This window comes from Quercus lobata, chromosome 11 (genome assembly GCF_001633185.2).
Source record: "Quercus lobata isolate SW786 chromosome 11, ValleyOak3.0 Primary Assembly, whole genome shotgun sequence".
NCBI classification, from domain to species: domain Eukaryota; kingdom Viridiplantae; phylum Streptophyta; class Magnoliopsida; order Fagales; family Fagaceae; genus Quercus; species Quercus lobata.
In genome coordinates this window covers 765,774-776,506 of record NC_044914.1, presented here as the reverse complement: position 1 = coordinate 776,506, position 10,733 = coordinate 765,774, and the positions used below count along the sequence as shown (strand labels likewise).

The following is a 10,733-nucleotide window of genomic DNA, read 5'->3' as shown; positions in this document are numbered from 1 at the left end:
TCAAATCACCTAAAATGGAATGTCAGAAAGCATGTTACATCCAATCCCTTTTATCACTCATGATGTTTAGAGCACTTATATTTGTGTGTGGATTGCATAAGGTGTTAAACTTGCACATTCAAGCCCAAAAATTCACCCACATTAATTAATCAAAAGTGTGTAAATTTACATTGTTGCTATAATAACCGAGTAAATATACATGGTTGCTATTCACATGCAAATTTTTTTTAATACTTCTTTACTCATACACGAAGAGATGATTAAAAAAAAGTAATAAAAAATTTGATAAAAATATAATATTTTAATAAAATGTAATATAAAATAGATAATATGATGTGAGATGTTTTGAAAATTGTTGTGTAAAATAAAATAAAAAATTTATTTAAAAAAGTAGGTTCTTTTATGCTAAAATCAATAAAGATGAAAATGCTCTAATAGGAAATAGATTTAGCTAATTTTAACAATGTGCATATCCAACCCGCATTAAAGTCCCAATGCCATAAAGTACATTGAAAATTATGGAATTCTAAATTTTGTTGTGTCTCATAGTAAAATTTCAATTAGTTCAACTGTTAATAAAATACTTGAGTTCTAATCCCACCAATACAGCATAGAAACCAATTGTTATCTTGTTCTTATAATTTTTTTTTTAAATCATGGAATTGACCCAATAGCTTTCAATCATAGCCTATCTAAAAAAAAACCATGATGATAGCAAGCAGAAATGGGAAATAGACCGTTACAAAAAGATTATTAGCTATAATTCAAATTACAAGGGGCTGACATGAGTAGTTTCATTCAGAAAGAGACAGCCAAACACATCATTAAAGAAATCACGACCTTTGATTTCTCCTCCAACTAGAGCTTCGGTATCATACTTACATGCTCTCGTACAGTCGGGACAATAAGTCACCTACACAACAAACAACATAACTCTTCATCATTTTGCCAAGTGCATTGGATAGAAACAACCCAAAAGAACACAATAATTGATACTAACATGAAGCTGGCATTCAGACTTTCAGGTACATACCTCCAGTAACTTTGGCTGGAAAGAGGTATCAAGCATGACATCCACGCCATAAATAGCCCTTGATTTCGGACTGTGCATATCTGGATGTACTGCAGCAGCAGCCTCGAAGACTGATCGAATCATTGTTCTCACTCGCAGATGGATCTCCGACCATTTAACTACAACAAAAACAGGAATTTTCATGAGTTATGAGAAAGGTGATGATTTGTTAGAAGTTCTCAAATGACCATTCCCTTGGGAAGGCAAGCACAATTTCAAATGAGCAAGCCCTCATACCTTGATGTTCCTGTTCAAACTCTGTCACAAACTCTGGTGTATTCTTGTGACTAAACCTCCCACGATAATTCTGTAGGCCATAAATTGATCATGCAACAAAACTTAAAACTTACTTTAATGCACGAAAACTTAAATTTTTAAATAAAATGTCAAAATTTGTCTGGTTTTATTTATAGTGATACTCAACCATTATGCATAGAACATACCATGACAGTAAAGTGGGTCTCATATTCAAAAAAACTGTGCTTGTCTAAAGAATATTGGTTGTTCGCCAATCTAACCTGAAAACCAAAAATGAAAGAACAATCTTAATATGGAAATCTTAAATGAAGACAATATCCAAGATACTCACATGCAAAATGTTGTTCCTCATTAATCTTTAGATAGTAAAGACGACAGGTTCATATCACATAAGCATCTAGGAAGTAGTACACCAAAGAAGAATGAGCATACCCAGAAAACGTCGGAAAGGAATATTTCTAGAGGGTTTATACTCCGAACTAATACTATGTAACGGAGATCAAACTTCTTCCCATTGAACAAAGCAGGGTGTTCAATATACTTTTGGCATATTTTAGGACCAGTCTCCATATGACGGATGATGCAGGATAAACTATCAGTTACAGTTGTATCAATGGTTCGTGCCATATTCCAAGGTTTTAAGATCCACAGATTGTCAAGCCCATCTCTATTGCGTACATAATAGTCACCAATAAGTTGAGATAGATGAGTTTCAAGATTATAAGTAGGCTGCAACCATTCAGGAGATCCATAGGCCTGTTAGAACAAAAAAGATCCGAAGTTAATGATCTTCTTGCAGAGAAAAAACAAGCCTTGTTTTTGTCTTTGACTTGATTATCCAAGCATGCCATAATGCCATAGTTACATGGAGAAGTAGGCAATTTAATTTAAAACTGCTGACAGGCAAAGGTCAGTTCATTCAAAGAGTATTGACGCTAGCATTCACATGCAAAGCGAGCTTTTTCTAACCTTATGAACAGTCTCTGCCAAATGATGTTTCATGACAAGACAAGCCTCGAAAGGAAATTGGTTTATATATTGCTGATCTGTTATTCCAGCAGCCTTTTTCATATCCTCATCTACCTGGGTACTTGTCCATATAATATCAGCATCCTTTGGTTCAGATACTGTAAGCAAAACAAATCATAAAGAAAACTTTCAGAAAAGGAAAAACCATAATTGACAAAAAAAAACCATCAAAACAACAAATATGAAATTGTTGTCAACCAAAGCTGACACACCAAAAAATACACCTAAGTTTTGCTTATCAGTGTAGTAGAGGATGCAGATAACTGCTACTAAACTGGCAATACTTATCCTATTCCTAATAATATTTGCAGATGCATATCTCATAACTTAACAGGAAAACACTATTGAGATGTTACATACTAAACACAACTATGAAAGAATATAAATTGATTAAATGAAGTCATAACATAAAGGAGTTGAAAGCAATGAAACACAACACATACTGATAACAAACTCCGAACGTGTCAAAAACTCTTCTACTTGAGGTAAATCAGTGTACACACGTAAAGGAGACCCATCAGTATGATGTATACTTCTAGTGGTAGAAGACTGTACAGATGGAGAAATCAAACTTTTCGATTGCAACTTCTGACAGTGCTTCTCATACTCCTGAAGGATTAATATCATGTAAGACCAGGCAAGAAGATGAATGAATAAAATCAGTGAATCACAATTTAAGATAGAAATTGGAGACAATACTTTTATAAAATAATTCTGCGGCGTATGGAACCAAGCTGAAAGTCTGGCAGAACGTTGTTTGTCCTCCCCAATACCAAAAAGAAAATCGCGAGTGCATTCATCTCCTTTTTGAACATTCTGGGTTGGCCATAATATAGAAAAGCTGAAAAAAGATAACCAGGAATTATAATTGTCAATAATTCAGCTAGTACCATTGGATTTACAACAAAGGAAAAGCTGCATCAAACAAAATGCATATGATGTCTCCACATGCATTTATATGCACGAAGTGCATAAGGATCATATAGGTGTTTACATAAATCATGCATGAAAAATCATGTGGAGAGAAATTACAAAGTTCATCTACAAATGAGAAAAATAGTCTCTGCAACAAAGCAGAAAATTAAAATGAACGATAAAAAGACAACCTCACAGCTGATGACAGATTCCCCTCTGGCATGAAGAGAAAAGGAGCCACCCTGAAATTTGGTTCATCATTATGCCGCAATGCTGAACCTAGTTCATCCATCACATACCTAAAAAAGAAATCAGAAACAAAGAATCATCACTTCGAATTATCCCAATAAGAAAAGTTCATCAATCCTTAAATGCATACCATACAGAGGTTTCATCAATCTTTTCCTCATCTGCAAGCCTATAAGTCATCAAATATAGCCACATAGCACTTATAATGCGATCAGTAACAGGCTCCTCAGCAGTCCATTCAGGAAGACGTGGCTGAAGCACTGAATCAATCACATGCTTGCCAGTATCTAATATTTTTGATGCATTGACACCATTCAGTTCAGAAAGCTTAGGAAGAGATTCAAGAATATCTATGGCACTTTCCCCAAGGGGCCCAGGAATATCCACCTGCAAAACAATTTAATTTCTATAGAACCACAAAATTTTTCCAATGTTGCCTTCAACAGAATCATCCCTGCATATATAGGATTGTAGCTATATCAAACATAACTACCTCCAAAGACTGTAAGCAGGGAAATTCCTTCAGGACTTCCAACAAGACAGCAACAGAATTCTGTTCCAAAGGATTCCCCCGAATATTCAAGTATGATAGAGAAGGCAACTCAACAGGTGAAAAAGCCTGAAAAAGAGACAAAGGGGAATTAGGAAAAGATCAGCAATGACCACTCCATCAGACTAACCAATCACATAAAATTGTACATCCAAAAATCAAACTCAGTCCCTTTTTCTTCAAATTGGTATGGAAATATCAAAATTATGTAAGTGAAGTAAGTACAAGGCAACCCCATTCCAACATTCTAGATTTCAAACTTTTTATCTTCATAATAGTTGCTGATAAAATAAAGCATATAAACAAAGAAGAATCATGTGAAGGAAGTACCGCCCGAACCTTACTGATCAAATTGTGAATAGATCTATTCGAAAGGTCAAGAGAGGAAACACTCTCCAATTGATGGTCACCCTCATGAATACTGCCTGGATTATCCTTTCCATACACTCCTCCACAGAAACCCAATGCCCATGCACCAAATTTAGCGGTGAAACGCGAGTTGTAAATTTCAAGTCTTGGCAGTCCTTGAAGAACTCTATTCTCCAGCTGACTATCACTGGAAAAAGAATACATCAGTCCGCTCTTAATATAAAACCACTCAGTTAAAGCATAATTGCATAGCAGTAACAATTTTCCAAGTATTAGGGCCACATACCAATTTTGAACAACTGGGTTATTGTTCAACCAAAGAGCCATTAGCTGTTCAAATTTAGTAACTTCCCGAGCAATTATTTCCACATTCTCAAGCTTGTTCCCACACAAGCTAAGTGCTAGTAAACCCTAATGCATAGCAAAACATATAGACACCCAAAATTCAAACAACGCCACATCTGCTAATATTATGAAAATTTCTCAAATAACATGTAGGCTGTAAAAGTTAAAGTCTAAAGCAGTAACCAAGAAATAAAAAAAAAGACCGTCACACCGGAAATCTACTAGATAAATCAAGGGACAAGAACGTGTCATCATCAATGTCAAGCTCCTCAAGCTCCAGCCACCTGACTGCACCATCTCCATTCTCTTTTGCACCCTGAATTTCACTTTCCATAGCTTCAAAAACGCTCAATTTGGTACCATTTTGATGTGAAATTCCATCAACAACATCCTCAGCCTCTTCAGCATTGGAATTCAAATCAATATCGACACACATCAAAGCAGCCATCCTCTCAGCCAATCCTGAAACCTCCTGCAACTGTTTTAAAAGATAGTAATGATTTTGTCAGTGAGCAAAAGATAGTGACTTACAAATACCCAATTGAAAACTTAATAAATTTCAATCAGAGTTTGCAAAAACAAATTAAAAAGAGAGAGAGAATGGTGTTTCAAAGTAGAGAGTGAGGCACCTGTTTGTAGGCATCGGAGAGGCGAAAAGTCCAGGCATGGTCGACGAGGAACACTTGGGATTCCTTAGGCATGAAGTCGGAGGAGGTGAGTAGGAGACGCCTTTGACGGCCATCTGAAGTGGGCTCGATTGCGAAGTGGGCTCCGCCGTCAAAGGTCTCCGAGGTGAGCTTCTGGAACAGCTGGAAGTGCAGCGACTCAGGTAGCCCTGACGCCGTTAGTAACAGCCCGTGAACTTTCACGAAGTCCGAGTACCTCGTTATTCTCTTGCCCCCATCCCCAACCATTGCAAACTCTCAGTCTCTAGGAACGTCTACAACTACAAGTAGAAGAAGAAGAAGAAGAAGAAGGTGGCCTTGCCCTTTCCACTCGCTTCACTACAGTAATAGCCTTATTATGAATATGAATAAAAAGACTCAAGCATTCACATTTGCGTGAATTATTATATTATTAGGGCGTTAATCATGATTTCAAGAGAAGAAAAATACCCTAAAGCTTGTGATATTTTGATGCATAATAAAAACTAAATGGGTTGATTAAATGAAGGGAACATTAAAATTCAAATTCCTTATCAGCCCAATGTTAAACTAGAGCCCAGCCCGTTCCTTTGAATGGCCAGGGCCAGCTCTTCATCACTGCTCACTACTTACTGAGAGGGAAACAACATGTTTCGGGGCAACCCCAATTTATGGGATGAATGCCAAGGGTGCCCTGTCCTCATCACCCCATATCCCCAGTTTGGGTGAGAAAAACCCATGAAAGACAAGTTAGTTCTAAGATGGGTTCTGAGATATTTCGTCATCACATATAAGTTAGCTAAAATATAAATGAGGCAGAGACGAAACAAAAACAAGAGAGGCAATCTTAAAAGCTTTATGAGAGAGAGAAGCATGTATTTTGGGGATGGTAATTGAATATGTACAATATATACCATTTTTATCTTTTTGGGCAAGGCAAGGCAACCAAAACCTGTCCCCACCCTATCTCCTTATCAAAACTGTGAAAATTTTTGCACAAGATTGGGGCAAAACAGGTCAAGGAGGACAAGAAATTTTTGCCAACCTTGCATCTAATCTTGGTTGATGCAAGGCATACAACCTAATTGACCAAATTTTCCACCATAATCAGCTTGATTTGGGAAAGTGATATTCATCCATACTTAGTATATCTTCCATCACCCAAAAATCCACATTTCACAAAATATTAGGAGTATATAATAGTGAATTTTCTCGGAGTTGGTTTTGTGGCTTTTCCTTTAGGAGAAAGGGCTTCCCACATTTATAGGCTTCTAAAGTTATTGCGAACTTTTTTTCATGTCATGTGTCACAATTTTATTGGCAACCCACGCCACATCAACATTATCTCATACAAGAAAGAAAGAATGGGTTTGGGGGTTAAATCTCTTTAAGCCCAAAAATGTCCAAATTTTAATTAACTAGGTGGATCAAGCTTTCTTTCCAAGAATCCATATATTTTTGTATTGGGGTTGTATGGACCGAGTATGTCGGCCCAATCCTGAAATGTAGGCCTATGCAACGATGTGCTTGGCCTGTCCTAGCCCACGAGCTGAATCGAGAGGGGCCTATCAAATCTTCGCCCTAAATGCCCCCAAGAGTTTGCTGCGAACTAGGGATAATGCCTTAGGAGAATCCACTCACCTAGCAGTAACTAGCATTAGGCACAAGTTACCAAGAAGTCACATTAGTAGTAGGCAGTGGGTCCCATCTAATCAAGAATATGGGGTAGAGAGACCCACTGACATGGGAAAATCCCTTCATCATGACAACCCCACTAAGGGGAGGCTATAAATAGAAAAAGAGGTATAGGGATCAGGGATTAGAAAAATTGGGGAGAGAAACACAAGTGAAATAGGGAAACACCAACCTCGAGAACAAAGAGATCCTATTTGGATCTCAAAGAAAGGGCGCGGCTGCGTGATTGTAACCTCGACTAGGCCAAAAGAAGGGAAATTAAGGGCTAAAATAACATTTCTATTATATCACAAAAGGTAAGCCACTTCTTGGACCTCCCATTAAGGGAGAAGCTCAATCCAAAATGCAAATAAATTGAGGGTCTGAGCCTAAAAGTCCACGGTGGTTAAGTTTAGGCCGTCACAAGGTCATGGCCCATGATGTCTCCACGGCATGGGGTGGGATCATGACCCACATCTTAATATTAGCCTTTTACTATTGAATCCAATAGTAATTTTAGGAATTTTTTTCTAGGGTAGTTATTAAAAAACTTAAATTATACAAAATATAATAAAAAAGGAACTTAAATTATACCATTTCCTTCTACTAATGAAATGAAAAGGCAAAAAGGGACGAAAGAGAGATAAAGTGAAAACTGAGAATGCTAAGATGAAAGTAATAAAGTGAGAGAGGATTTGAGATACTAATATATATATATATATATATATAGAGAGAGAGAGAGAGAGAGAGAGAGAGAGAGTAACATATGATACTTACTACAACTACAAGCCAAACGGCTAGCTACAGGTGTCGTTGAGGAAAACACTTGGCCACAATATCTCACTTGGTATCATTTTTTAGGAAAAACAAAATTAGACATTATTTTTATAGAATGAGTTGAACAAGTTATGAATTTTAATGACTAGGGATTTTTAATTTTTGTTTTTGAATGGTCTTTTGGTTGAAATTTTTGTTCATTTGTTGTTGGTTGGCCTAGTCTTGTTGTTGTTTAGGCTATTTTTGTTATTATTTGGGTTAATTTTTATTGATGTTATTTTGGGGGCACTTATATATATTTTTTGTCTAAAGGGTTAAAGATTATGTTTGAGTGGCCAAGATTACTTTTGTTGAACCCAAATTCTTGGAATACTCAAGTCAGGGTGTTTAATACATTTTTTTAGGGTAGATGTATTCATGCTTCATCATACTGTTGGATGTATAGACTTGTCCCATTTTGCTACCAAGCGTTCATGACTGGACTTGTGTCATTTTTACTAATATCTTTTTGACAAATTTATAAACTATTATCATCTCTAGACTCAAGATAAGTCATTGTTCCTCTACCTTCAAATTTATGAGTACTTAACCATTGATTGCAAGTTACTTTATTGTTATTTTTACCAATAGATGTACATGACTTCACCAATACTTTACCATTAAACACATGCTACTTAATGTATTTACTTTTCTTCGATGTTGGATATACATTCCATTTATCTCACTACCCAATACATCTAACTTTGTTTTAACTCATCATTAAATCCATGCTATTACAATCTTCACTTAATGTTAAATAAATAATAAAGTTTTTTATTATTTGTGAATTAGGCTTTGTTTCTTATTTGAGCTTAAAAATATAATTGAAACCATTGGTCTTCTCTGAGTCAATGTTGAGGTTTGAATTTCAATACCAAAACAATCTAGCACCTAGTTAGAACATTAGCATCAAGTGTGCTAAATGATAAATTTTTGGCATTTAGAACACAAAATACCAAAAGACCACATACATCAAATGTGTCAAATGTCAAATGTCAAAAAAAAAAAAAAAAAGGTTGAAGGGTATTGTAGCACCATACTATTTTTTTACTTAGTTTTTTATTATATTTTCTCTTCTCTCTCCTACTTAGTTCTCCACTCTTCCTCCAGACTCTCTTTTCTCTACCTCTCTTTCTCTCTTTCCTTTTCCTTAATATCTCTCACAGTCATCCCTCTCTCACTCTCAACCGCTTGCCATAAGGTCGATGCCGCCAACCTCACTCTTTGGTTTTCGGGTTGATTTTGATCCTCTCTTCTTTCTTTTTTTTTTTTTTTTTTTTTTTTTTTTCTTTTTTGTGATTTTGGGTTAATCTAATTTTGGGTTTTTTGGGTTGGTGGTTTTGGTGTGTTTTTAGTGGTTTGGGCTAGTGGTGGTTGGTTGATTTTAGGTTGTTTTTACGATAGCCAGTGGTGGCTGGGTTAATTTTGGGTGATGTTTGGTTGATTTTGGTGGTGGTGGGTTTGCATTTTTTGCAACAGTGGTGAGTTGTGGGGGTGGGTTGTGGATGGTGGTTGGGTTTTGTAATTTTTTATTTGCATTTATTTTTTATAACAGTAAGTTTTTTTTTTAAGGATATTTAATGTGTTGTAATTATAAAATAGAATTAAGGATACTTTAATGTATTGTAATGATAAAATAGAAGATGAGAAGGATGATGTATTGAATGTCATGTTAAAAGAATGAAGTTGCCTTTTGGTGTGTCAAAGTAACTTTTTGTTTTTGTTTTTTTTTTTCTTTCGACACATCTTATGCCACCCCTCCTCTAATGACTAACAGATGGCATGCACCCCAACAGAGGTGGTATCAATCAATACGTTCATATTGTAATTTATCAAATTTTCTCCAAAAAAAAGAAGAAGGTAATTTCTCAACTAAAATAAACCGGCGTAGAGGGGGAAATAAAATATAAAAATAATAACATAAAATTGAAAGGGACACCAAAAAAAAATTAAAATTTTGAGAATAAAAAATGAATGAGATGATTATATCCAAAGAGTAATGGGGGTATTTACAAGGCGTTGGACGGTGGTCTCCAATGTCAGATGAGATGCAGAGAAAGGAGAAAGGAGAAAAATGAAAAATCTCACTTGCAAGTTCCAAATACAAGACCACTCAAACAAAGTCCTAATTAGTATCGTGGGATCCAGTTTTAACTTAAATTTTCATTTTTTCCAAGTTGCGGGTCTCATGAACAGTGCCTATGTACCTGCTAAAAAAATGCAGCCACTGAAAAACACGCAAAACGCGCTTCCCAAACTCATACTTCATCACAATCCAAACCTAGCCTTCTTCTAACTTCTAAAACCCATGTTTTGCTTTCGTAGGCAAACACGTCACTTAAACAAGGCATGTGGCGTTATCTCTGCCAATTATGGAGAGAATCTACACAACCTTTCTCCCTCTTTTTATTTCTAAACTCTCCTTCTTACTATTACTAATATTCTAAGGCTCTGTTTGGATAGTACTTATTTTGCTGAAAACTGAAAATACTATAGCAAATTAGTGAAAAAATATAAATGATATTTTTTAATACAGGTACTGTAGCTCAGTTGAAAGTATTGTAGTCAACAAATACAGCGTTTACTATAAATATATATATATATATATATTTTTTTTTTTTCCTTCTTCCTCCTCACTGTACCCTAGCTAACACCTATGCTTTCAGATAGTTCCACGCCCACCAAAGAAATCCACAAGGAAGACCTACATTGGTCCGACGCCGACGAAGAGCTCAGGTGAGAAATCCACAAGGAAGACAACCCCAGTTTGACGCTGGCGTGTACTCTTCCTTCCATAAACCCATTTCACCCT

The 10,733-nt window shown here is 36.0% G+C and overlaps 1 protein-coding gene across 1 annotated transcript; it reads right to left on the bottom strand.

Annotated features, from left to right (window-relative positions):
* Positions 1-635: 635 nt before the first annotated feature.
* Positions 636-6,258, bottom strand: LOC115968295 (tubulin--tyrosine ligase-like protein 12). Its single transcript, XM_031087642.1, has 15 exons — positions 5,417-6,258; positions 4,999-5,265; positions 4,729-4,853; positions 4,413-4,629; positions 4,017-4,142; positions 3,654-3,910; positions 3,466-3,573; positions 3,059-3,200; positions 2,803-2,968; positions 2,300-2,457; positions 1,763-2,086; positions 1,516-1,590; positions 1,310-1,379; positions 1,034-1,191; positions 636-913 (listed from the first exon to the last, which is right to left on the bottom strand). The coding sequence occupies exons 1-15, from the start codon at positions 5,699-5,701 to the stop codon at positions 770-772; spliced, it is 2,622 nt and encodes an 873-aa protein (XP_030943502.1). The 5' UTR covers positions 5,702-6,258; the 3' UTR covers positions 636-769.
* Positions 6,259-10,733: the final 4,475 nt, after the last annotated feature.

Coding starts and splice junctions, on each gene's coding strand:
- LOC115968295 (XM_031087642.1), bottom strand. CDS start 5,701: ATGGTTGGGGATGGGGGCAAGAGAATAACGAGGTACTCGGACTTCGTG. Junction 2,969..3,058: donor CGCAGAATTATTTTATAAAA/GTATTGTCTCCA, acceptor TTAATCCTTCAG/GAGTATGAGAAGCACTGTCA. Junction 1,192..1,309: donor GTTTGAACAGGAACATCAAG/GTATGAGGGCTT, acceptor TTTTTGTTGTAG/TTAAATGGTCGGAGATCCAT.